The sequence below is a fragment of the Triturus cristatus genome, chromosome 7 (assembly GCF_964204655.1).
Source record: "Triturus cristatus chromosome 7, aTriCri1.1, whole genome shotgun sequence".
Classification (NCBI taxonomy): domain Eukaryota; kingdom Metazoa; phylum Chordata; class Amphibia; order Caudata; family Salamandridae; genus Triturus; species Triturus cristatus.
Window position 1 is genome coordinate 657,396,857 of NC_140590.1, and position 27,659 is coordinate 657,424,515.

General features: G+C 48.3%; 1 protein-coding gene across 9 annotated transcripts in view; it reads left to right on the forward strand.

Moving 5' to 3' along the window:
• ARSG (arylsulfatase G) overlaps positions 1-27,659 on the forward strand; it is a 1,970,563-nt gene that overhangs the window by 1,541,480 nt on the left and 401,424 nt on the right. For all 9 annotated transcript variants that reach the window (XM_085617295.1, XM_085617292.1, XM_085617290.1 and 6 more), the window contains one exon: positions 3,735-3,931. In XM_085617295.1, coding sequence (XP_085473421.1) covers positions 3,735-3,931 — 197 coding nt within the window. The remainder of the gene's footprint in view (positions 1-3,734; positions 3,932-27,659) is intronic.

A 27,659-nucleotide genomic window follows, 5' to 3' on the forward strand; every position in this document is an offset into this window, starting at 1 on the left:
GAGGTCAGTAAAATACCAGAATTGCTTTCTGCTGAGGGACTTTTTTTTTTCTGGCAACTGCAATATTTCTCTCCATGTGTGCCCATAACTGGCGTGTCACGCAGTTTGGTGCTTACTTTCCCTCCTTGTTAAAGAACAGTAGATGTTTCAGCACCCAGGCTAATGTGCTGCATAGCTAAATACATATAAGGTCCCAAAGGAGAGACCGATTGCATTGCAAATGCTTGTTATCGTAGGCACAGGGAAATTAAGTGATTTGTCCAGAATCACAATATTTCTCTCCATGTGTTCCCATACCTAGCGTGTCATGCAGTTTGGTGCTTACTTTCCCTCCTTGTTAAAGAACAGTGGATGTTTCAGTACTCAGGCTAATGTGCTGCATAGCTCAAATACATATAAGGTCCCAAAGGCGAGACCGATAGCATTACAAATGCTTGTTGAGGTTCACTGCCGGCAAATCTAAAAAGTGCTGAATAACACTACCAATTTTCTGATACATTGTGACATTTGTTTCATCCTGTGCCTTTTCTTGCTTGGGTGCATTCTTTACCAGTTATTTTGAGTGATCAAGCAAAAATCAAGGGTCCTGTGTTGTATGTGTCCCAAACTCTTCATGATCACTGGCAAATCTTTCGCAAACACCCGGAAGCGGTGACACTGCGCATGCGCAGAAAGGTGCATACACGTTTAGGTACTGGTCACAAATGTTCACAAACACTGGCAGCATTCTAACATTAACAGTTGCGAAAAATAACCTCAACCCTCGTACAAAACATTCTTTCTCTCTCTTGCTGTATCCAGGTTACATTGGGCTCGAAAATCAAAGATGCTTTCCGAAAATCAAACAAATATGGTAGTTGAAAAGCCTCCTCACCCTGGCTGTCCCAAGACCTGCCAAATACTTACACAAGGTACAAAATATATTTTGTTTTTGTACATAATACATAGACCAGTGTTGCCAAACAACATCTTAATCATTTCAAAACATTAGCAGCCCTAACTGTAATACACACCACAAACAGTGGGAAAACAGCATACTGTAATGTTTGTGAACATAATATAAAACTACGCCAATCTGGCCGTGTCCTCGCAGTCCCAGATGTGTCACCTACAACAAACACAAACACTACGAGTTACAAATTAATAGGTACAGTGCATTAAATGGGCTGGTACTCACCGTTACTGAGTACCGGCACTTCTTAGATTTATCACTCTGAGTACCAGCACTTCTCTACTGCCAAGGAGAGTACCGGTACTCATGAAAAGATAGGCTCATTAGCTGTGAGTGTTGGTGAGCAGGAGTGGAACCTGTCTCTGGCAGCCAAGGCGCCGATACTGTAGCCCCAATCTGAGCCCCAGCTGAGCTAATCAGCAGGGATCATTTGAATAATGTCGGGTGCTCACCATCACGCTGTGTTTGACAGAGCAGGTTCCGGTCAGGCCCTGTGCTGTCAATCACATTCACACTATCCTGTGCGTTTGTTTAAACACAGGAATCATGGCAGTCCCCCGGCAGAGGCAATCAGGCTACTGCCAGCCTGGTGGCAATTAAAAAAGCCATTGTAGGTGAAGAGTATAACATGGCTTTTATCATGCCCGAGTTTTTTGTGTGTCTGCTTATGTTTGTGTCTTTGTCTGCATTTGTATGCCTTTTTTTTGTAAGAAAAACGTGAGAGAAAGAGAGAGATAATCAAGACACTCTCAGGAGGTGTTTTAAAGAAAATGGGTGGCACTTAGTGTGTACATGGCTGCTCGCCAACAAAGAATAATAAATAACGTAAAAGGAAGGGTTGGTGGGTGGGTGGGTGAGTGAGTGAGTAGATGGATGAGTGAGCAAGGGTGGATGATAGATGGATGGATGAGTGAAAGCATGGCTGGATGGGGGAAAGAGGGTGGATGATTGGATAGAAGGGCGGATGATGGGTAGATAAGTGAAAGATTGGCTGGATGAATGAAAAGAGGGTGGATGGATGAAAGGGTGGATGATGGATGAGTGAAAGGGTGGATGGAATAAAGGAGTGAAGGGTTGATGAATAGATGAGCGAAAGGATTGATGGATGAGCGAAAGGGTGGATAAAGAGTTGGATGAGTGAAAGGATGAATGGATAGGTTTGGATATAAAGGGTTGGAGCAGTTAGAATGGTGAAAAACGGAATGATGGATAACGACTGAATAGATGACAAAATGTAAAGGTTAAATGGTGGACTTCAGCAGGTAAATGGTAGGATGAATGAATAGATCGATGGAAAAGACAAGAGATAGCTTCTGGGAGGGTTATGATGATTTGATTCATTTGCTCGATGCCATAAGAGCTTTGGTACGAAGTGGGGGTATTTTCAGTTTCTTCCTACTCGCTTGCTCAAAAATATATAGTATTGTGCCAAACAACAGCAATTAACAGTATGGCATTTAGAAGGTGCAACTATTGCAAAAAAGGGAATGTTAACATATTATCGCATTTCTCTTTCATTTTGTGTAATGGGTTAACCTGTTTTGTTTATATAAACACATTTCTCATGTGTTTTGGTGTGTGCTGCAAATAATATAGATGTCATTAAGTATCATCATATCTTGCCCTTAGCGCCGCCCCTAGCCCGCCCCTCACTGCACCTCTAGCTCATTTTAATGAGTACCTGCACTTATTTTTTCCCATTTAAAGCACTGTATAGGTATGATGTTGGTTGTAGAAATTACATTTTATTTATTTTCTTAATGCATCTTCTCTGATCCTATGCCGATGAGAGCTGTCATTCTGCGCCGTTCCGTGGATGAAAAATTGTAATCCTTCTATTTTTCCAAAATGTCCTGTTTTTGCTTCTCAAGATCTGGTCACCCTAGCCTATGCCCTACCGAGCCCAGCTAGCAAACCCAATAGATATGCATGCAGCCCAGTAGCCTTATGCTGTTTTAAAAACAAACATACTATACAGCTAAGAAAATTCCTCTCCATAGGAGGAGCAGAGTCTCTGGCACCCCTGTCACATGACCAGCTATCTTTCACGTTGTGCCCATGCTCCACAGACACTATCTTTACCCGAACAACATCCCAATTACACAACGCTGCATAATGGTGCAACTAGAGCCAAATTTTGGGAGGGTGGGGGGAAGGTTTGGGGGGAGGGCTACAAAAAAAATTGGGGGGGGGGGGGTTAATTCTTCCAGCAATAGGCAAAGTGGAGATACAGGGGCTCTAACAAAGGGTGAAAAACAATAAAGCCTCATTAACAAGTAAATGGTCTTTTAAAGACCTGTGAAGTACTCGGGTGCAGCTGCAATAAGACAAACGCCAGACCAGCCAGCCTACAGCAGCTCAAACTGTGTGTGTGCCCGGGAAGCTGTCTCAGCCCGGGCTGACACACCCGACACCGAGCGGTGAGGGGTGGGGGGGGGTTATTAACTGAAGCCCTTTGAGCCCTATAGGTGTTTCCCGTCTGGTGTAATCTCGGGTATTTCACGAGATTATACAGTTTAACATTTTACCGAGGCCGGAATATGTCCTAGTACCTTAGACTGTGGAATGCCGGTGGTAAATACCAGGTGGCCACCGTGGGTACTGCCCAGTGACAGCGGACTGCTCCAAGACCAGCAAATTGTTATGTTTTATCTCAATTTGCAGGTGACATGAATACTTATTATGAATTATTAAGGTTGATTGTTTTCATTAGCCCCTTTCGGTGTGGCCTGGTCCTAAATATTCTCTGGGTAACAGTTTTTTTTTCCTTTTTGTGTTTCAGTGAAAGTGGTCAGCCCTTCTTTCTTTATATTGCTCTGGCACACATGCATGTGCCGCTACCCGTCACCCAGCACTCTGCTAACATGCCCGGGCGTGGGCACTACAGAAACAACCTGAAGGAGATGGATGACTTGGTTGGAAGAGTAAAGGACACAATTGATATCACCGTGAGAGAAAACACCTTAATTTGGTTTACAGGTAAATACAGCTCACCCTAGGTTATGAAATTATGATTGTTTGTAGCTGACCAATATGTCTGATTGCAGCACAAACGACTGCTACCTCTGCAATTCACATTCTGAGGACTCAACGCCTTCTCCTCTCAACCTGCTAAATGCAGCTTAAGCGATTTCCCCAGGATCCCCCCTCTGGCCACGTGGGGAATGGGTTTTAAGCCTAGGTTTCGTGCAACCAAAAGTCTGTAATCCAGACACTACCCATAGTTTTATTTATTTATTTATTTATAGTTGCTCATTTATATAAACACAACTATTACGCATGACTAACTTAGCATTAGGACGCTAGGAGTAAGGGACCTGAGGGGAAAAGAAATCTGAGTACTGCAGGACCGGCTTGGAAATGAGCAGATAGTTGGGGGTGAAGAGGTGACAGGAAGGGCATTGTTAAGGAGGCTAAGCATGCTTGAACGGAAAAGCCTCACTGGGACAAGAAGAACCAGCAAATTGGCAAGAACATTGGTCTGGTGTCATAGAACACAGAATGACCAGCACAGAGAATTATTTTGTTTGACTGCATGCCAATGAAAAGATGACCAACCACGGACACTTGATATTTACGATGCCCAAATGCCAATCCTCTAAGCAACACAGTGATAAAGTATAAAGGGAGTTCAAGGTTAAACAGCATTGCTATAGTCAAAGTGAAGAATAATACTTTCGACAGTGAAGATGGCATATGTTTCAGAAGCGATCTTCTGCAAAAGTTTGAGCTGCTGAAAGACCACCCTGGTTGAATTGGAGCGTCGCTAAGAGGTCGTTGTTGAAAACTATAGTTGTTTTGCGTTAAGGACATGGGCAGATAAGAGCCTTAATAGTTCCATCCTGAGCCTGCTCAATCAACAAGTTTATCTTCCTGAATATAAAACCTCAGTCATTTTCACAAAAAAGTTGCCCATCCGTGTGTAGATCGCAGTGAGACGCTTCCTCATGTGAATAGTAGAATACATTTATAGATGGTCAACTTTTAGCAAAAGCTTTTGGTGTTTTCTGCATGGAAGAGCACCTTAAATCAAAGCAAAGGACTGGCCCTGGAAGGGATTGAAGAGGAAGATTTACTAAAATGAGGGAAAGTGTAGACCCCTATGAACCCAAGCAAGTGAAGAGTTTTTCAAGAAAGAGAAAGGGGGGAACAATGCCACCTGAATCCAGACACCAAGGAAAGACATGAATCACTGAAGAGCTGAGCCTGCAAAGCCAGCAGCATAGAGACAGCCAGTTAAGATACTGTGATCAACCCTGTCAAACGCAGTGGTGAGGTCATGTAACAGAAGCTTCCATGCTCACCTTTGTCTCCTGAGGCGCCCATCTCCTTCACTAGGCCAGTAAGACTAACTCAGTGCCATTATTAAGCCAGAAACAGGCCTGGGCCAGTGTAAAAGATCATGGGAAGTCACTTGGCCAGATATGTTTCCATTAAAGGTGGACATGGGAAGCCATGTGGCCACATAGTTTACCTTTAGAGGTGGATGGGATGGCCATGATAACCAAATGCCTGCTTTGCTAGCAACACTGGCCATCCACATAGGTAGATAATTCCTTCATATCTGTGACTTATCTCCCATCATTGAAGAGATGGACCACAGACATCACATAACCAGCCTGTAGAGTCCTGCTGGTCTTCTCAGTTTTGCAGGAGACCCGGTTAGAGGTATTGGGTGGTAAGGGTGTTTCGTACGACTTAGGGGCAGGGGGGAGGTATTGGGTGCTAAGAGTGTTTTTGGGGTATTGGGGTGGGTGAGGGTATTGGTTGGTAAGGGTGTTTTTAGGGTTTAGGAGTGGGTGAAGGTATAGGGTGGTAAGGGTGTTTTTAAGGACGGGTAGAGGTATTGAATGGTAAGGGTGTTTTTAGGGTTTAGCGATGGTTAGGGGTATTTTGTAACAATGGTGTTTTTAGTGTTTAGGGGTGGGTAGGAGTACAGGACGGAAAACGTAACAAAAAAATGTGGGTGTTTGGGGGTTTCACCAATTCAATTTTTTTTAATGTATGTATATATATATATTCACTGTGTTATAGTTAGCTGGACTTTTCACTTGTACAAAACCATTGAAATTCCCCCGTTATAGTTAGTTCAGCTAACTATAACTCGCGCGCCCGCAATGCACTGCTGATGACGTCACATATTACATCACTCATGACATGGTCAGTGACATCACTCATGACATCACTGATGACATCTCAAATGACATCACTGATGACATCACTGATGACATCATCCAGTGAATGTGTGTTTTTCTGAAAATTAAATATGTTTTATATATGTATATCTCAAGGTCGATGGAAGAATAAATGGGTATATAAGTGTCTAAATGGAGGATTTGTTTTTGAAAAATTGATTGTGTAACTGACTGATTAAGTGTATCTTAGTGAATACATGGCTTAGTGAGTAATGTTTAAATGTGTAAATATCTGTCTCAGTCTCTCACTTTGTGTATAAGTGGCTGCATGGGTTGGTGAGTAGCTACATGGGTGTCTATATAGGTTATTAGTTGGTTTTTTGAGTATCAGTCTGAGTGTCTGCATGGTTCGGTGGGGGGTATTACGTAGTGCATAGGTGCATGAATGAGTGACTCACTGTTTGTATGTGTTGAACACAGCATGTGTGCAGGACTGTATGGGTGGATGAGTGTGTGTATGGGTGTGTTAGTGAGTGAATGACTCTCAATAGTGTCTTTATGAGTAACTACATATGTTTTAAACTAGTATATGTGACTATTGGTGTATATATGTGAGTATATGTGAGAGTGAGAGATTGAAAGAGTTCCTGTATGAATAAGTATGTGTTTCTATTAGTGATTGTTTAAAAGACTAAGTATGTGTAAGTTTCCGTAGAAGTAAGTGTGGTGGTGTGTGTATAACTGTATATGCAAGTAAATGTATGTTTGATTCTTTATTGTTGGAAGGCGGACCCCGAGGAGTCGGCGAGACCACCAAGGGGGGGCCCTCACACTGTACGAAGTAGCCGAGCGCTGCCGAGAAGTCTCCTGAGAGATCCTTCTCATATCACGTACTGGCACAGTAACACCACCACACCGGACTCAAGGAGGTTGTCTCAAGACAAGCAATTCTTTATCAGCAATAAAAAGGTTACGAGGTCAATATTTACACGAAGGGATCGAGGGATCCACCAAAAAGTCTCAGTGTCTCTTTGGAAGGGTAGGGGTAGCGGGACAGTCTTTGGCAGGAGTGCGGTACGAGGGTACCTGGGGCCCAGTTCTTATCCTCAAGCTGGAGGACCTCCGGATCTCGGAGGGGTCGAGCCGCGACGGCGTCAGCAGGGCTCTGGCGTACAGTTCGGGGAGAGCCGCGATCCAATCGGCAGGGCTCTCAAGATGGTTTCTGCTCAGCTCGAGCCGCGACGTCGTCAGCAGGGCTCCGAGGGAGGTTTCAGCGAGGTTGGGCCGCGACAGCTTCAGCAGGGCTCCGATGTTCCAGGTGGCTTCAAAGTGTTCACAAGAAGGAGCCGCGACGCAGTCAGCAGGGCTCGTGATGGTTCCGACAAGAGTTCTTCTCCGTAGGGTCAGCCGCGATTCAATCAGCAGGGCTCTCGACTCCGGGATACAACTGCCGATCTGTGGTGGGGTCGCCCCAGATATAGGTCTGGAGCCCTTTGATGTCCGGACCCAGGCGCCCGGTGGGGGCGGAGAGGCCGGGTGGAGGTGGCCAGACGCCCAGCAGGAGAGGCGCCAGGCCCAAGGGAGTTGCAGGGCGATCACACCTCGAGAGGGGAGGACAGTTGGGGGTCCCATCGATACTGTCCTCCGCCGGGGGCGATGAATGGTTCCTGCGGCACCCCCTGGCCAGTTTGTGGTGCCTCTATGTCGGGGCTTCGCTGGGGTCGAGGCCGGGTTGAGCGGGGTCGCGCTGACTGGTGCACGGAGTCACGTGGGTGCCACCAAGATGGCGGAGCCACGAGGGGTATGCGACCTCGTGCAGCCCAGGATGAAGGGCCTCGGTGCAGTTCAGAAGGGTGGCCCGTGAAGGCCGGGGCGGGGAACGGGCACAATCCATGGGGGTAAGGACCATGCCACGAGGCCGGGTCCAACAGGCGTCCCCCCCAGCCGAAGGCATGGAGAGTCACCCATCTCCTTGGGGATTCTCCTCGTCAAGGCGGAAGAAGCGGGACAGGCCGTCGGCGTTGGCATGGTCATTGCCGGGCCGGTGTTCAACGTCAAAGTCCATCCCTTGTAGCGAGATGGACCACCGCAGCAGCTTGGGGTTCTCGCCCCGCATTTGCATTAACCACCGCAGGGGCCGGTGGTCGGTCTGGACCCGGAAGTGGGTACCGAAGAGGTAGGACCGGAGTTTCTTGAGGGCCCACACCACAGCGAAGGCCTCACGCTCGATGGTGCTCCATCGTTGCTCCCGGGGCAGTAGCCGGCGGCTGATGAAGGCCACTGGTCGGTCGAGCCCCTTTTCATCGGCCTGGGACAGGACGGCCCCGATCCCATACTCGGAGGCGTCCGTCTGCACCACGAACTCCTTATTGTAGTCAGGGGCCTGTAGCACCGGGGCAGTACACATTGCGGTCTTTAGGGTGTCGAAGGCTGCTTGGCAGCGGGGTGTCCAGTGCACCTTTTTGGGCTGCTTTTTGGACGTTAGCTCTGTGAGGGGGCCAACAAGGCTTCCATAGTCCCGGATAAACTGCCGGTAGTATCCGGTGAGACCCAGGAAGGCCCGGACAGCGGTCTGGGTAGTGGGGGGTTCCCAGGCCTGGATGGCATCTATTTTCGGTTGGAGAGGGGCCACCTGCCCGCTCCCCACTTGATGGCCCAGGTAGGTCACGGATCCGTGGCCGATCTGGCATTTGCTGGCCTTAATTGTGAGCCCGGCCCGCTGGAGGGCGGCCAGGACGGCTTTAATGTGAAGGAGGTGCTCTGCCCAGTGGTTGCTGTACACGGCAATGTCATCTAGGTAGGCCGCGCTGAAGGCCTCAAGCCCGGCCAAAACCTTGTTTACCAGTCTTTGAAAAGTGGCCGGGGCGTTCTTCATTCCGAAGGGCATCACCCGAAAGTGGTAATGCCCATCCGGGGTTGAAAAGGCGGATCTTTCTTGGGCGCCGGGGGTGAGCTGGATCTGCCAGTACCCGGCGGTGAGGTCCAGCGTGCTCAAGTAGCGAGCGCCCCTAAGCGGTCGATGAGTTCGTCGGCCCTGGGTATAGGGTGGGCGTCCGTCTTGGTCACTGCATTCAGGGCTCGGTAGTCCACGCAGAATCGCAACTCCGGGGGGCGGCCGGGAGCTGCGGCCTTTGGCACCAGGACGACAGGACTGGCCCATGGGCTGTCGGAGGGTTCGATGACCCCCAGGGCCAGCATCTTCGTTACTTCGGCCTGGATGCATGCCCGCACTCGGTCGGGTACCCGGTAGGCTCTGTGTCGCACGGGGGGGCTCTCCCCGGTGTCGACGTCGTGGACGCACCAGTGGGTCACCCCCGGGGTGAGGGAGAAGAGGGCTGCGTAGTCCTGCAGCAGTTGCTGGCAGTCGTTGCGCTGTTCCGGAGTCAGGGAAGAGGCGAGTTGGACACCCTCGATTGTTCCATCATGGACGTTGGACTGCAAGAGGTCGGGCAGGGGCTCGGAGTCGTCCTCGCCCCCCTCGTCGGTCGCCAGTAGCAGGCTCAGTTCGGTCCGGGCAAAGTGGGGTTTTAGCCTGTTAGCATGTAGGACCCGGAGGGGGTTCCGGGGGGACTCCAGGTCGACCAGGTAGGTGACGGGACTTTTCTTCTCCACTACCTTGAAGGGCCCGGTCCATTTGTCCTGGAGGGCGCCGGGTTCAACCGGGGCCATGACCCATACCTTCTGACCTGGTTCGAATTCTATGGTGGAGGAGTTCCGATCGTACCACCGCTTCATGTCCTCCTGGCTGGCCTCGAGGTTGGCTTCAGCCATGGCTCGGAACTTGCGGGTCTGGTTTCGTAGGGTCAGGAGGTATCGGTAGACGTCAGGAGGGGCGCCTTGGGGCTTCGTCTCCCAGCTCTCTTTGACCAGGCTGAGCGGTCCGCGGACCGGGTGTCCGTACAATAGTTCAAACGGGCTGAACCCCAGGGACTTCTGCGGGACCTCCCGATAGGCAAACAGGAGGCACGGCAGCAGGACATCCCATCTCCGCCTGAGGGGCTCTTCTAGGCCCTGGATCATTCCCTTTAATGTTCTGTTGAACCGCTCAACCAGTCCGTTCCCCTGAGGGTGATAGGGGGTCATGAACTTGTATGTGACCCCACACTGCTGCCACAGGGACCGCATGTATCTGGAAATAAAGTTCGTGCCTCTGTCGCTCACCACTTCGCGGGGAAATCCCACTCGGGAGAAGATCCCCATTAAGGCCCGGCCTACCACGGGGGGCGTTATAGTTCTTAGCGGGACCGCCTCCGGGTACCTGGTGGCGTGGCCCACGAGGACCAGGATGAAGCGGTGGCCCAGGGCGGTCTGGGGGTCCAGGGGCCCCACGATATCGATTCCGACCCGTTCGAACGGGGTGCTGACGGCTGGAAAGGGTTGGAGGGGGGCCTTGACCCGACCCCCCCGTCTTCCCGCTGGCTTGGCAGGTCTGGCAGGACCGGCAGTGGTTGTCCACGTCTCTCCGCATCCGGGGCCAGTTGAAGTGGGTCACCAGACGGCTGTACGTTTTGTCTTGCCCCAAGTGTCCGGCGAGGGGCACATCATGTGCCAGGTTGAGCAGGAACTCCCGGAAGCGGAGGGGGACCACCAACACTCGGCTGGCCCCGAGTTCTGCCACTTTCTGCTCACTGTATAGCAGGCCCTCGGCCCAGTAGACCCAGTGGGTGCCGGTCTGGTCCCCGTTGGTTTGGGCGGATGCTTGTTGGCGGACCACTTCGAGAGTGGGGCAGGACTGCTGCTCTTGCTGGAACTGCTCCCGGGTGGGGCCCCCTTCGTGTCGCCATTGTGTCAGCTCTGGTAGGGCGCACGGGGAAGCCATCTCTTCGGGGGAGGATTCACTAGGTCCAGGGTCGGCGTCCGCCTCCCCCTCGCTGCTGGCGGGAGGTGGTGCGAGCCCCTCGGGCTGGGCGGCCCCGGAGGCCGAGGATGAGCGGGGGGGCCGGGCGGTCATGGACCGGGTGATGGCACAGGCCCAGTCAGCTAGTCCCAGCATTCGGAGGTGCTCTCGTCGCTCTACTTGAGCCCAGGGGGAACTCTCCAAGTCGTTCCCCAGGAGGCAGTCGACGGGGGCGTTGTCGCGTACCGTCACCTTCAGCAGGCCCGTCACCCCTCCCCACTCGAAGGGGACCAGGGCCATCTGGCACAGGCTTTCGCTGTTGTCGGCCGTCCGGACGGGACACAGCACATTCGGTAGGATCTGTTCGGGGGTCACCAGGTGGCAGCGGACAGCGGTGACACTGGCGCCGGTGTCACGAAGGGCTTCGGCCCGTTGTCCATTGACCGTGACCTGCTGCCGGTACTTCTGGGTGTTGCTTGGGATGGGGGTGCAGGGTACCATTTCTCGGCTACCCAGGCAGACCAGGGACATGGCTGCCGGCTCCCATTCAGTGGTCCCTCGGTCGAGGGTCTCCTCTTCCTCTTCTCCTTCTCCCAGGGCGGCGGCCGCCAGCTGTCGGGGCGGGGGCCCGCCGGCCCCGTTTCTTCGGTTCAGGGGGCAGACCGGATCGCTGGCATAGTGTCCGGTTTGTTGGCAGCCGTAGCACGTTACTGGTGGTCGTGGTCCGGGCCTGGCCGGGGGCGCCCCCCTTCGGGCTAGGCTCGGGGAGAGTTGTTGCTGCGGTGGCCCTCGAGGGGGGCTCCTGGGGGCCCCGGCGGGAGGGTCTCGGTTCCTGTTCGGCCCTCCCCCTCCACTGCGTTGGCGGGGGGGTCCGGTGGGGTTCCTCTGGTACTCCCCCATTGAGTTCCGGGGGACCCGGGAGTTGACCCATCGATCGGCCTCGACGGCGAGTTTTCGCGGGTCGGTCATTTTGCTGTCGAGGAGGTGCTGTCTCAGTTCCACGAAGCAATTGTTGGAGAGATGTTCCCACACGATGAGGTCGACCAGCTGGCCGTAGGTGGTTACTTTGCTACCTCTGATCCACCCTTCTAGGGCCCGACTGAAAAAGTCCACATATTCCACCCAGGTGGTGCTCGGGATTTTCTTGCAGTCTCTGAACCGCTGGCGGTACATTTCTGCGGTTAGCCCGTAGCGGGTGAGCAGAGCCTCCTTCATGTGATCGTAGGAGGTCATCACCTCCTCCGGCAGCTGGAGCAGTGTGTCTCGACCCTCACTCAGGAACCGCCCCCACAGGCCCGCGCCCCAGTCTTTTCGGGGCACCCGATGAGAGGTCATGGCCACCTCGTAGGCCTTGAACCATTGTTGGATGTCGTCATTCTTGTAGTACTCCTTGACGACCTCTTTCGGGATATGTACCTTGGTCTCGGCAGGCGGTAGAGTGTCTCTAGTACTGGGGGCGTTGGTCCCTCCGTTCTTGGCCTTGATTTCGAGCTCCTTGAGACTGCGCTCGTGCTCAAGGGTCAGTTTCTTTTCCTCCAACTCCCGGTGTCGCCTCTTCTCCTCTATCTCCTCTTGAAGCCGTAGCTGCTCTAGGGCCAGTTTCTTTTCCGCCAGCTGGAGTTCGCCGTCCAGCCGCAGTCGTGCGAGCTCTAGCTCGTGGTTCCGGACCTTCTCCCTCTCTCGTATTTCTTCTTCGGAGAGGCCGGTTTCTAGGCTCTTTCTTCCTCCGGTTGCCGGAGTCAGTGCGGTTGATGGGGTCTCAGTCAGGGGCAAGGGACTTTCTTCCTGGGAGGGGCCTGCCCCGGCCTCCAGCCATGTCCTCAGAGCTTTCTGCATGTCCTCTTTGGTACCTAGGCCTGTGGTTGCAATGCCTTTGTCTCTGCAGAACTGTTTTAACTCTTTGTGCGTATATTCTTCCAGCCGTTCGGGCTGGAACTCCATTGTCGCGTTGTTTTCCTGGCTGCTCATGATTACTGTACGTTTGGATGGGAAGCTAGTGGGTACTGGCTGGTACGTACTGCGTTCGGCTCGGATCCCGTCGCTGGCCACCAAATGTTGGAAGGCGGACCCCGAGGAGTCGGCGAGACCACCAAGGGGGGGCCCTCACACTGTACGAAGTAGCCGAGCGCTGCCGAGAAGTCTCCTGAGAGATCCTTCTCCTATCACGTACTGGCACAGTAACACCACCACACCGGACTCAAGGAGGTTGTCTCAAGACAAGCAATTCTTTATCAGCAATAAAAAGGTTACGAGGTCAATATTTACACGAAGGGATCGAGGGATCCACCAAAAAGTCTCAGTGTCTCTTTTGAAGGGTAGGGGTAGCGGGACAGTCTTTGGCAGGAGTGCGGTACGAGGGTACCTGGGGCCCAGTTCTTATCCTCAAGCTGGAGGACCTCCGGATCTCGGAGGGGTCGAGCCGCGACGGCGTCAGCAGGGCTCTGGCGTACAGTTCGGGGAGAGCCGCGATCCAATCAGCAGGGCTCTCAAGATGGTTTCTGCTCAGCTCGAGCCGCGACGTCGTCAGCAGGGCTCCGAGGGAGGTTTCAGCGAGGTTGGGCCGCGACAGCGTCAGCAGGGCTCCGATGTTCCAGATGGCTTCAAAGTGTTCACAAGAAGGAGCCGCGACGCAGTCAGCAGGGCTCGTGATGGTTCCGACAAGAGTTCTTCTCCGTAGGGTCAGCCGCGATTCAATCGGTGGGGGCGGAGAGGCCGGGTGGAGGTGGCCAGACGCCCAGCAGGAGAGGCGCCAGGCCCAAGGGAGTTGCAGGGCGATCACACCTCGAGAGGGGAGGATAGTTGGGGGTCCCATCGATACTGTCCTCCGCCGGGGGCGATGAATGGTTCCTGCGGCACCCCCTGGCCAGTTTGTGGTGCCTCGATGTCGGGGCTTCGCTGGGGTCGAGGCCGGGTTGAGCGGGGTCGCGCTGACTGGTGCACGGAGTCACGTGGGTGCCAACAAGATGGCGGAGCCACGAGGGGTATGCGACCTCGTGCAGCCCAGGATGAAGGGCCTCGGTGCAGTTCAGAAGGGTGGCCCGTGAAGGCCGGGGCGGGGAACGGGCACAATCCACGGGGGTAAGGACCATGCCACGAGGCCGGGTCCAACATTTATTAGCATGAGTGACTATGTGTGTGAGTAACTCTATGGATGAGTGGCATTGTGTAACAGGATGTATAGGTGTATGAGTACATATGATGAGTGAGTGCATGTATGAGTGACTGTATAGGACTGTTGGGGAATGAGTGGATGTGTATGTGGATCTTAGAATTACTGAAGAGGTTGTTGTAACTGGTATTGGTATGTCGATTGTTTTGAAAATTTTAGTCTCTATTTTTGAATGTGTGTATCAAAGGTTATATTAGGGTGAGAGGAGGTCTGCCACTCTATCACAAGGATGATGTCATCAGTGATGTCATCAGTGATGTCATTTGAGATGTCATCAGTGATGTCATGAGTGATGTCACTGACCATGTCATGAGTGATGTAATATGTGACGTCATCAGCAGTGCATTGCAGGCATGCGAGTTATAGTTAGCTGAACTAACTATAACGGGGGAATTTCAATTGTTTTGTACAAGTGAAAAGTCCAGCTAACTATAACACCCCTGAAACCTATGGTTTTTTCAGTGAATTTCTGAGGTTTTTTAAATGCTAATGCCTAACTATAACGTGCCTGAAACCTATGGTTTTTTCTGTGAATTTCAAAGGTTTTTTAAATGCTAATTTCTAACTATGCCTACAGAGATAGGACATGTGAAGAAAGAAGAAAAAATGCACAGAAAGAAACCAAAGAAGTGCAGAAAGAAGCAACAGAAGTCCTCAAATATGAAGATAAGTGCAGGAAGAAGGATAACGTGCAGAAAGAACAAAAAGAAGAGCAGAAAGAAGCCTTGTTGCAAAATTATCCTGTACCCTCAACTTTTTCAGACGGATACTGGTGGTAACTGAGTCTGACTAACCAGTCCTAGAGCCAGTGCTATGTTAAAAGACACTTAGAATACAGCGAAAACACCTACATACACTAGGGAACATTATGCGTTGGGGTCCCCCTGTGATTAGCATGACCTCCTCTGTAAGCCCCTAGTATATAATAGGGCATGGGGATTAAAACTACCTCTTAAAACAGGCCACAGGGCGTTTTTGCACACGTTAACTCAGGCCCCGTCCCCTCCCTTCACCACTGTGTAAACACGCCCTGTGTCCGTTTTTAGTTGGGAGATTAAGTTCATTTGAATCCTGAGGGTCCCTAGGGTCCAACTAGCCCACTAGGTACCTCCAGTAAGTGCCACAGAGCTGCGTTGCAGAGAGGTGTAAAAAGTGGCACGGCCTGGACCACCTCTCTGCAATGCAGCTCAGTGGCGCTTACTGGAAGCACTTGGTGGGCTAGTTAGCCCCCAGGGGCCCTCAGTATTGAAGGGAAATTATATCCCCAATTTAAAACGTGCCATAGTGCGCGTTTGCACACGTCACCTCAGGCCCCGTCCCCTCCCTTCACCACTGTGTAAACGCGCCCTGTGGCTGTTCTAAGTTGAGAGATTAAGTCCCCTTGAATCCTAAGGGTCCCTAGGGTCAAACTAGACCACTAGGCACCTCCAGTAAGCGCCACAGAGCTGCGTTGCAGAGAGGTGTAAAAAGGGGCTTGGCCTCAGAACACCTGTCTGCAGCGCAGCTCCCTGGCGCATACTGGAGATGCCTGTTGGGGGCGCGTTTGCAGAGTGCTGCACGGAGGGGGCATGGCCTCCGGCACGATGCCAGTCTTTTATTTATTTTAATTTTTTAAGAAGGGGGGCTGTGTGGTTCCCCTTCTTATTCTAATTTATTGGCCCTGATGACCCCATCCCCCAGGGCCTGTCTCCTAATTATATTTTTTTGACCCCAATCCCCAGGGCCGGCCACTGTTTTTTAATATTTTAAAAAAATATATATTTATAGACACACCTAGGACATGCTGGACAAACCATACGTACCTATCACCATGACGATTTGCGTGATATTCATTAAAAGGCGACTATGCATGCAATGAATCCACGTGGAATGTATTTACACCACTAGTGAAGCTCTGACATGTCTGATGCCCTACCGTGCCTAATCCCGGTAGACACCCTTGTCGTTTATTTATACAAACATGGGTAGCTATTGACGGGCACATTTAATACACATGCACACCAAGCCATTCAAAGGGGATTCGACAAAAATTCGACCAAAACTATGCAAGAAACCCCCCTCACGGTTAATAAAACACACATCCACTGCCGGATGTGTAATACTTTTTATTTTACTCTCTGGAAAGGGGACGAACATCACTTGAGTCACAGTGCGCTCCTGACAGAGCCCAATGCTGTGTTACACCCACCATTGCCTGCCGAGTGCCACACACCTCTGTGTTGTATTCCACTAGCTAGTGCATATGCTATGACACTCTCTAGCCCATGTGCACTGTAACACCACCCGTGAATATGTCATGCCACACTTGTCTTCGCACGGGTTATATTGCCCCATCTAACGTGCCTTCCTCGATGCCTATGTTATAACGCACAGTGCTATGCCATACATATTACAATCTGGGATCCATATCTTTGTCACAGTGCATATGCAACGTTACACTCCCCAGCACATATTTTATATTACAACTTTAGAGACTAGTTAGGTTACACAACACTGCCCTGTGCATATTGCACTCCAAGGCGCATATCGCATAGCACGCGCTAGTGCCTGTGCTATCTCGTGCTCTCCAATGAATCTGTCATTGCGCACAATGTATTGCATATTATATTTCACGCCCGGTTCATCTTATATCACACTTTTTGGTGCATAGTTTATACCATACACTATATCTAGTTTTCATTTTCAATCGTGCTCTCAGGACTATGTTCTATATAACACTGTGTTCACCTAGCCTTTTCACGGGCATTACATTTTGCGATAGGGGGTGGAGGGTCAGGGGGTGTTTCTGCCAAGTGAGCCTGGAGTCACAGTCACAAACGTCCTCTTCTTCCTGAATAAAAGTGAGATTATGCTGCATACTTGTTCATATTTTAAGTAGTTCGCACAGACACACATTTTAAAAACAATAAAGTTCCTAATACCCGCCTTCTCTGAACAGTTAGCCTGCTGCCCCATCCCTATCCTCTGTTGTGTGAATCCATGGACTAGCCTCCTCCCTCCTGCCATGCATGGTCTGATGTGCTGCCACTGCACTCAATTTAGTATGATGTACCAGTCCACTCCTCCTGCCCTCCATTGCCCAATTCTATGCCCCATCATTGACCTCCTGCTTAAACTCTGTGCTTAGCTTGCTGCCCCTATTCTCCTTCCCCCTGCCCTCCGATGTCTTTGTGCATGCCCCTGCTCCATCCGTTTTGCCCACCATGTCCCATGGACCTGCCACTCCTATCTACTCTGAGTGTTCTGTTGAGCTGCCACTCCCCTCCCACCTGCCTAGCATTGTCAGATGACTATAACCTGTCCCTGCCACCTCCACCCTGCTTGTCCACATGCCATGCCCCTATCCTCTTCCTCCTGTCCTACTTGGTCCATTGTACTGCCACACCCTTCTGCCCTCCCTGGTCTGTTGTGCTGCAACTGCTCTTCCTGCCTGCCCCGTGTGGTCTGTTGTGAGGCACCTTCCCCTGAACTTTCTTGTCTGTGCACAGGTCCTGACCCTCCCTTCTAGCCTCCATCGTCCTTTGTGCATGCCCCTGCACCCTCCTTCTTGCCCATCATCACCATTGTGCTGCCACTAACCCTCCCACTTGCCATGCATGGTCTTCTGTGCTGCCATGGCCCCTCCCACCTTCCCTGTGTGGTCAGTTAGCTGCCCCTGACCCCCTCCCACCTTCCCTCCATGGTCTGTGTGTATGCCATCACAGTCTCACTGTTGCTCTTCATTGTGTGTCTTGCTTCTAGTGCCCATCCTGCCTGACCTCCATGGCTATCTTGCTGCTCCTGCCCTGCCCCCTTGCCCCCAGCCCTCTGTTTACATGTGCAGACCCTTACTCCCTCCCTCCTGGCTTGTCTGTTCCATTGTAATGCCCCTGATCCGTCCCTCCTGCCCTTTATGGTCTGTTATGCTGCAGCTTTCTCTCCTGTCTGTCCATTATGGTCAGCTAGCTACCATTGCCCCTTGCCCCTCTGTTCTCTGTTGTCAATGTACATGGTCCTGTCCCCTCCCTCTTGCTTTCTATGGATTGTTGTGCTGCACTCCCGTCCTGCATGCCCTGTGTGGTGTATTGTGCTGCTGCAAACCCTGATGCCTGCCCTGCAGGGTCAGTTTGGTGCACCTCTCCATGTCCCTCCTGTCCTCTGTTATCCAAGTCCATGTCCCTATCCCATTTCCTTCCATGATCCAATGTACCATACTTGCGAACATTTTGAGCTTGGTAAGAGGGAGATTTTGAAAAAAAACTGGGGTATTGATTTTCCCCTTTGAGTTACATTGAAAAAGAGGAGATTGTAGACAGGAGACAGATCAAATAAAGCCCATTTGAGCTTAAAAACATTGGACGTTTCCTGGCTGAATCGGGTCTGTTGGCATGTATGGTTGTACTACCATTGCCTCTTCCTTCTGCCCACAATGGTCTATTACATTGCCACAGCCTCTCTTGCAAGTCCTGTATTGTTGGTTTGTTGCCCCTGCCCCCCTTTCCACTGCCCTCCATAGTCTGTTGTGCTTCCACGGCCCTTCCTGCCTGCTCAGTGTGGTTAAATTGTTGCCTTTGCACCCTCCTACCTGCCTTCAATTTTCAGAGTCCGTGCCCCTGGCCTCTGCCTCTCAACAGTATCCTAATGAACAACTAGATTGCTAACATTCTATATTTATTACAAAAGTGTGGAACGCCTGACATCATCTTGATGTAATCAAAACTGTAATACCTAGAGCATTTCCTTTAGAAATTACATATATGAGAGGGTCTTATTGGCATCAAAATTATGGTTAGTGCTCTAAAAGACTAAAATAAGGACATATTTTCTGAATTTTCAAATAGCGACAAAGCACTTTTAAATTATTTGTTATCTTTATGTTTTTTTATCCAGTTGACCACTTGATTAAGTGTTGCACTTAGGGGAGAAGATGTGGTGTTACTTCCAGAACTGCAGACTTTGCAACTGGGGAACCAGGTTGAAGTTTCTGCTTCAGCTCGACATTCTGTGATTCTGGTCAAATCACTTAGTCTCCCCATGTCTACAACCAAAATGAATTTGTTCTTGTGTGATGTAACCAATGCTCATGTAAAACACTCCAATACCTGACAAGTCTGCACTATATAACACTGCAAAAACACAAAATAATAAGTGTTTTGCACACTTCTGTCATTGGGCTATATTTGGGCTACATCTGGGTGATTTTGGGCTACATTTGGGCTCTTTTGTCTCCGGTGGCCATCTTGGGAGATTTATTTGTTATGAAGTTTCCTAATTTCCTCATGTACTGCAGTCTCCTCAGTAGGAAATGCTTTCAGTTTTTTACTTTGATTCCATCATGAAGGTATTCAGATATGTCACACATTTGCCATAAATTCTGAATGTTAGCACTCTAGTTGCTCATTAGATCACTGTAGTAAAACTATTGTTCACCATGGAAGTCTGCTCCTGGTATTAAAAGTGCATGTTTCAGTCTGCATGTCAGAATATTTTAATGAAATAGAAGAGGATTTGAGAAGTCACTCAAAATGTGCCCTCATTTTCTTTCTTCAGCATTAATCATAATTTGTATGGCAAAATGAACCCCCTCATTGTGTTCCTTTTTAAATTAAATGTTTTAAGTGTTACCAGTTTATTCCAATCAAGATGGCTTCAGGTGTGCCATAGTTTTGTCATAATGAAGACAGTAAGCGCTCTAGTTGTTTTTAAGAACATTCTGTCATTGGGCTATACTTGGGCTACATCTGGGTGATATTTGGGCTACATTTGGGCTCTTTTGTCTCTGGTGGCCATCTTGGGAGACTTATTTGTTATGAAGTTTCCTAATTTCCTCATTTACTGCAGTCTCCTCAGTAGGAAATACTTTCAGTTTTTTACTTTGATTCCATCAAGAAGGCATTCAGATGTGTCACACATTTGCCATAAATTCAGAATGTTAGCACTCTTTTTGCTCATTAGATCACTGTAGTAAAGCTACTGCTCACCAGGGAAAACTGCTGCTGGTATTGAAAGTGCATGTTTCAGTCTGCATGTCAGAATGTTTTAATGAAATAGAAGAGGATTTGAGAAGTCACTCAAAATGTGCCCTAATTTTTCTTTCTGCAGCACTAATCATACTTTTTATGGAAAAATGAACCCCCTCATTGTGTTCCTTTTTGAATTAAATGTTTTAAGAGTTACCACTTTAATCCAAGCAAGATGGCTTCAGGTGTGCCATACGTTTATCATAAGTAGGACTGTTAGCGCTCTAGTAGTTCTTTGGAACACTCTGGGAAGCTGCAGTAGAACACAAAGGAATCAACTGACAGTCTCTGCCCTTGTTGGATGTACATGTTTTACTGAGAATGTCAGACTTCATTCTCACATGACTGAGAAAGATAATGTGAATTTACAGAAAATAAGCTCTCAGTTTAGCTTATAGATCACCTTCCAAACCTCTGTGGTAAAAGCATGAGAAAATATTTTTCTCTCAATCATGATATCCCAGCAGAAGGCTTTTTCACATGGTGAAATCACCTTAGAACATACCACAATTCCTAAAATGAGTATGGTACCATCAACAAATGATTTATAATGTAACTAAAGTCTTAAAACCTTCTATTAACTGCAATGCTTTTTAATGAGGTGCTATCATGTATATTGGTCCCAAGATGGCTGCCAACACTTCTTGGATGAAGTGCTGACAGCCAATCAGATCTCAGGATGGGATGTGTGGTTAGGCTCCGCCCACATATATATATGCTTTTAAATGCTATTTTCTCAGGAAATACTGAACAGATTTACACCAGACCTGCAAAAGGCACTTCCTTGACCTTATGGCTACCTCTCTGCCAAATTTCAAGTAATTCTGTTCAGCCGTTCGGGCTGTAGCTGTGTCTAAAGGTCCTATGGAAAAATGCATGGGGAAAATGCGTTTTGGGACCCCCCTTTTTTCTCGGCCCCTGCTTGAAGAATCACCCCGAGACTTTCAGGGTAGGAGCTGAACGGAGCGCCCCATTAGTTTTGAAAATTTCGCGAGGATTCGTCAACCGGCGCCAAAGTTATTCAAAATAGAATTTTGAGATTTCCTATGGAAACTAGGTTGTAACTATAACTATCTACTGGCGACCGCCAGTAGATAATATATATATATATATATTACCTACTGGCAGTCGCCAGTAGGTAGTTATAGTTAGGACCTATTAGCCATAGGAAATCCGCAACATTCTATTTGGAATAACTTTGGCGCCGGTTGATGAATCTTCGCGAAATTTTCAAAACTGGTGGGGCGCTCTGGTCCGCTCCTATCCTGAAAGTTTCGGGGTGATTCGTCAAGCGGGGGCCGAGAAAAAAGGGGGGTCCCAAAATGTGTTTTCCCCATGCAATTTTCCATAGGAACCGTTAATCGCAGCTGCAGTCCGAACTGCTGAAGGGAATTAAACGAAATTTGGCAAAGAGGTAGCCCTTGGTTCACACTCGTGCCTTTTGGTTAAATGGTGTAGATCCGTTCAATAGTTGCTGAGAAAATCAAAAGTAAAATCATAGGTATATCTAGGACCTCGGAGGATCTGCGCACCCTATGCGCACCCAGCGCGCACCGTCCCGATCACAAGCTGCATGCTAATTGACTGTCAACTGGCTGTAAACACTCCAAACCAGGAAGTGTTGGCAGACATTTTGTGCCTCGGTAGAAGCGAGACTTAATAAATCAGTGGATGAAGTGTGAAAAACGAATAAAGGGGGCAAAGTAGAAATACCATAACCCTCTAGACCTGCTTAGGGGGTCCCACAAAGTGATGTCACTGACCATGTCATGAATGATGTAATATGTGACATCAGCAGTGGATTGTGGGCGCGCGAGTTATAGTTAGTAGAACTAAATATAACGGAGGAATTTCAATGGTTTTGTACGAAGTGAAATGACCAGCTAACTATAACACCATAACACCCCTGAAACCTATGTTTTTTTCAGTGAATATATATATATATATATGTATATATATATATATATATATATATATATATTATCTACTGGCGGTCGCCAGTAGATAGTTATAGTTAGGACCGTGTTTCCATAGGAAATCTCAAAATTCTATTTTGAATAACTTTGGCGCCGGTTGACGAATCTTCGCGAAATTTTCAAAACTAATGGGGCGCTCCGCTCAGCTCCTACCCTGAAAGTCTCGGGGGGATTCGTCAAGCGGGGGCCGAGAAAAAAGGGGGGTCCCAAAACGCGTTTTCCCCATGCATTTTCCCATAGGACCTTTAGTCGAAGGTACAGCCCGAACGGCTGAACAGAATTACTTGGAATTTGGCAGAGAAGTAGTCCTCAGGTCAGAGAAGTGCCTTTCGCATATATGGAGTCAATCTGTTCAGTATTTCCAGAGAAAATTGCATTTAAAAGCACATACATATCTATAGCCACGCACCGTGCGCGCACCCTAACGTGCGCGAGTGTAATTCTGATTGGTTGTTACATGTCAGTCACCGTTCGAATCGGTCGAAATCAGGAAGTGTCGGCCGCCATTTTGTTTGTTTTCAGTGCGAGAGTGGAAAAGGAAGGTGGCGAACCTGAAAAGGGGGCAGGGTATAGAGTTCCTGCCCCCCTAGCCTTTGTCAGGGGGTCCCTGAAGGACCACGAAGGCAGAAAAAAACATTTATTTATTTTTTTTAAATCGCGGGGGTGCGCGCACTGTGCACGCACCGTGCGCGCATGGTGAAAAACCATTAAAAAATAAATAATAATTTAATACGTAATTTATTGAAAAATAAATATATAAAAAAAAATACATACATAACTTTGCATTTAAAAAACCATACAAATTCACTGAAAAAACCATAGGTTTCACACACGTTATAGTTAGGAATTAGCATTTAAAAAACTTTGCAAATTCACTTAAAAAACCATAGGTTTCACACATGTTATAGTTAGGTAGATATTTCACTCGTAAAAAACCAATGAAATTCCCCCGTTATAGTTACTTCAGATAACTATAACTCGCACAAACGCCACTCTATCACAAGGATGATGTCATCAGTGTTGTCAAGAGTGATGCCACTGACCATGTCATGAGTGATGTAATATGTGACGTCATGAGCAGAGGATTGCGGGCGCGCGAGTTATAGTTATCTGAAGTAACTACAACGGGGGAATTTCATTGGTTTTTTACGAGTGAAATATCCACCTAACTATAACATGTGTGAAACCTATGGTTTTTTAAGTGAATATATATATATATATATATATATATATATATATATATATATATATATGCGCCAAGGTGTATTGAAGAATGAGTGGGTGTATAAGTGTCTGAATGGATGATTTAGTAGTGCGTGACTGACTGTATAAGTGAGTGATTAATTGTGTCTTACTGAATGCATGGGTTAGTGACTAAACTGTGTGAATATCTGTATTAGTCTGTCAGTTGGTGTGTAAGCGGCTGCATGGTTTGGTTAGTAGCTACATGAGTGTCTATATGGGTTATTGATTGGTTGTCTGAGTATCTGTATGGGTGCCTGAGTGTCTCTGTGGTTGGGTGTGGGGTGGGTGACTCTGTGCATAGATGTGTGAGTAGGTGTTTCACTGGGTGTATGGGTTCAAAAGTGCATCTGTGAAGGGCTGTATGGGTGGGTGAGTGTGTGTATGGGTGTGTTGGTGAGTGAATGGATGTCTCAGTGGTACATGTATGAGTAGCTACATATGTGAAAGGCAGTATATGTGAGTGTTGGAGTATATAAATGACTATATGCGAGAGTGAGTGATTGTGAGAGTGGCTGTATGGATAAGTGTGCGCTTGTGTCAGTGATTGTAGAAGAGAGGAAGTATGTGTTAGTATCTGTATGAATAAGTGAAGTTGTGTGTGTATAACTGTATGATTCATTTCTTGCATGACTGACTAGGTGTGTGAAAACCTCTATGGGTGAGTGGTGGTGTGTGAGTGTCTGTATAGGTGTATGAGTGCATATGATAGTGTTGTATTGATGAGTGACTGCATGTATTAGTAACTGTATGGATGAATGAGTGGACATGTGTGTAGACCTAGGGATCAGTGAGTGGGTATGTAGTAACTGGTATTGTTGTGTCTATGGTTTCGAAATTGGTAGTCTGCATTTTAGAGTGGGTGTATCAAAGGTTATATTACGGTGTGAGGAGGTGCATCAGATTATCATGTGGATGATGTCATCAGTGATGTCATTTGAGATGTCATCAGTGATGTCACTGACCATGTCATGAATGATGTAATATGTGATATCATCAGCAGTGCATTGCGGGGGCGCTAGTTATAGTTAGCTCACCTAACTATAATGGGGAAATTTCTCTGGTTTTGTACTAGTGAAATGTCCAACTAACGATAATGTCCCTGAAACCTATGTTTTTTTCAACGAATTTCTATGCTTTTTAAAAGGCTATTTTCTAACTATGACATCCCTGAAACCTATGTTTTTTTCAGTGAATATATAATATATATACACATACATACAGTGGCGCCTCCGTACGCCCTTCCAAGTGGGTCGGGGCTCATTTTAGGGCGGATACCGCCACTCCTCAATATAACAAAAGATCCTTACCGATTCCTGGTAAAAGAACGAGCCATACCAGCTTGTGGTTTGTAGATTCCGTTTATTTGGGCAAGATAGCGCGTTTCGACCTATAATGGTCTTGATCACATAACTCGTATGTTGAGACTCAACATACGAGTTATGTAAAGGCATGTGTGGTAAAGGCATATGCGTAAAAAAGGCTTCCGTTGTAAAGGCAATGCGTGGTAAAGGCATTGCATAATAATTGATGTATGGCAAAGGCATTTGTTGTAAATGCATGCGTTGTTAAGACATACATCCCTTTAGGGGAACGTCCATGAGCATTTAAAATCATCCCAAAGTTAATATCCTCCTACTGAGTGAGCTGGCTTATGTGTCTCTTTACTATTCCTTTTTCCCCTTGGGATGACGAGCCAGGTCCCCGTTTCTCTGGAGATGCAGAGATCCAGGAGGAGAGGTGTGGTATAGGTTCTGGATCCATCACCGTACTCGCCAAAGATCAGAGCAGATACACTGGGAGTGCTGTACAGGTTGAGCATCTGCAGAGAAGACCGGTCTCATGAGACCATCTCTGCAAACACTTAGGCTTAGCCGGACACCCCACAAAAAATAAGAAAAAAAAATAAGGTATGCTTGGAGATTGCTGAGTCAGAGCTTCACATGGACTATGTTGCTGCACCTGAGCTGCCTCCTTCGGTATTGCACTTCTTGGGCGCTCTCCTCCTCATTTAATTAATGTATCCAACGTATGGATAGAAAGAAAGTGGTGTGGCATAGGGAATCATTTCGATTGGAAATTTCATTTACTTCCAGGAATTGCTTTTGTCGTAGAGTGAACAAGAAGCAAAACTTATAATCAGCCCTGGACATGTCACCTAAAAGTGAGAGGCTCGTGCAGGTGGGTAGTTTGATGAGTACGACTCTGCGGTAGTATATAAAGATGCGTACTTTGATTACCCACAACTAGACCCATGAACAGATAGAGTGAGACCTCTAGACAGGGGAGAAAAGTCACTTGACCCTTAGCATTCCAGGTTCTATCATGGGGTCAAACAACAAGTTCCAGATTTGCCCTTACCTAGGTTCCTTTGGCGGAATAAAATACAGCGTTATTGAGTCCACCTTTTCCATAACTTTCTATTCTGGGTAACCCCACACAGCTAGATAACTGTAAAGCACAGAGATGAGATAACCTATTGGGTGCCCGATGTTTTTATGTTTATTTTTTTTAAACCCACTTAAATCATAGAATCACCGTCTCAGAATCCACTGGTACTGAAACGTTCTAACGTGACAGCGCGCACGACTCTTGCCGAGCTGATATTACAAGCATTCACCCGAAAGAAATGCTTTCATTGTGAAAAAAACCACACACTGGAATGTCCGAAAAACAATTCCCAGACAGTGCTGGAAGTTGACTTCTGCAGAAGTCTTACACTTCTATTCCTAGAAATGTTTTGTGTACTGAGGCTGTCATAAAATATCCATAGCGTTACACATGAATGGATGGGAATGGCTTGTGTGTGCTTGTGGAGCGAATATTGTGATTGGACGAGCCTCCTAAATCCTAACAGAGGTTGTAAAGAATAGCACATGCAGCAGCACGTGGGAGAGATCATCCATGGCTGCTGCCTTCTCTAGAGTACCCAGGCATTGGACAGGGGTGCAGTAGGTTTTTGGGCGGATTAACACTGGGGACGCCTGCCCCTACCAATCCAGTACAAGTGGAGTAGCCATGATGCATACAACACAGGGGGTAAGTGGGATGCCGGTTTTCACCACAGGTTATGGACAGCAACCACCTGGGTTCGATTATGCACCAAGGGCAACCCCTTTTAAGTCAGGTGATTGCTGAGTCAGTTCTAGTACCTCATAGTATGCAGGTAAAGCTACTGTCACCTCAGAACAGTTCAAGTGACCCACAGGTCCAGGCCTATGCTGTTCATAAGCATCCTCCACTCTGTCAAAAGATCTGAAGCGGTTCGTGCAGGTAACAGCGGTGGGGTGGTGGGGCGAGGTAAGGGGGGATTTCGAGGTACGATGCCGGTGGGAAATTAATTATTTATTTTATTTTCCCTCTGCATCGTCCCTCGAAATTCCCCCCTTACCTGGCCCCACCGCTGTTACCTGCACCGACCGCGGCTGCAAAAGATGCCCTCAGTCAGGCAGCAAGGGGCTTCCTTAAGGGATGATTGTGGGGTCCATAGTTCAGATAAATAGAGAAGTCGTAGCTGAGGTGCACTGGTGGGCTCCTTGATACATACTTTCTCCTGAGCCATCAGGTGTGTGTGTGTGTCTGTGTGTGTGAGAGAGAGGAATGTGCGAACCCCCCTATACAAGTGTCTAGGTCGAGTCACTTGGGTTGTGTCCACAGTGTATGCTTAGGACTCATTAACTGAATGTGATCTCTGTGCATTGTGTGAAGACTAACCATTGCACCTCATTTAATGACAAGGTAATCAATGCAAAAATAGTATGTCGTGATTTGTGTGTAAGAAGTGCATTGTATTTGAAAACTTAATGAAGTCATTACAAAATTCATGCATTGTCCCCACAGAAAAACATGTGATCCTGCGTGGACACTTAACACTAAGGGCCTGATTACGAGGTTGGCGGACGAGTTACTCCATCACAAACGTATCCATCATGTTTGTGATGGAGTAACCAGACCGCCAAACTTGTAATCTGGCCCTATGAGTTCTCCATCTGAGGTTTGGGGCAGTTTTTCTGGATCACAAGACCAAGTTGCTACTTTCTTGGTTTTGTTCAGTGCTGGAATAGAGCGGGACTCAGCTGGGTTCTGGTTCCAGCAGCTATTCGCGAGGTGAAGCAGGTTTGAGACGCTCTCAGTGAATCTCCCCTGACTGAGCTCAGCCTGGCATTAAATGTTTCACTTCGTGGACAATGACTAATTCCTGTTTTCCGATTTGAGTGTCATGCCGAGAGTGTTTGGAGGTCAGTCTGAGAACAGCGGAACCTTGTCTCCAATTCAGCAACACACAAAGGTACAATTAGGTGTCACTTCACACGTTTTCAGGAGCCAGATGTTTCATTGCAATCTGTGGT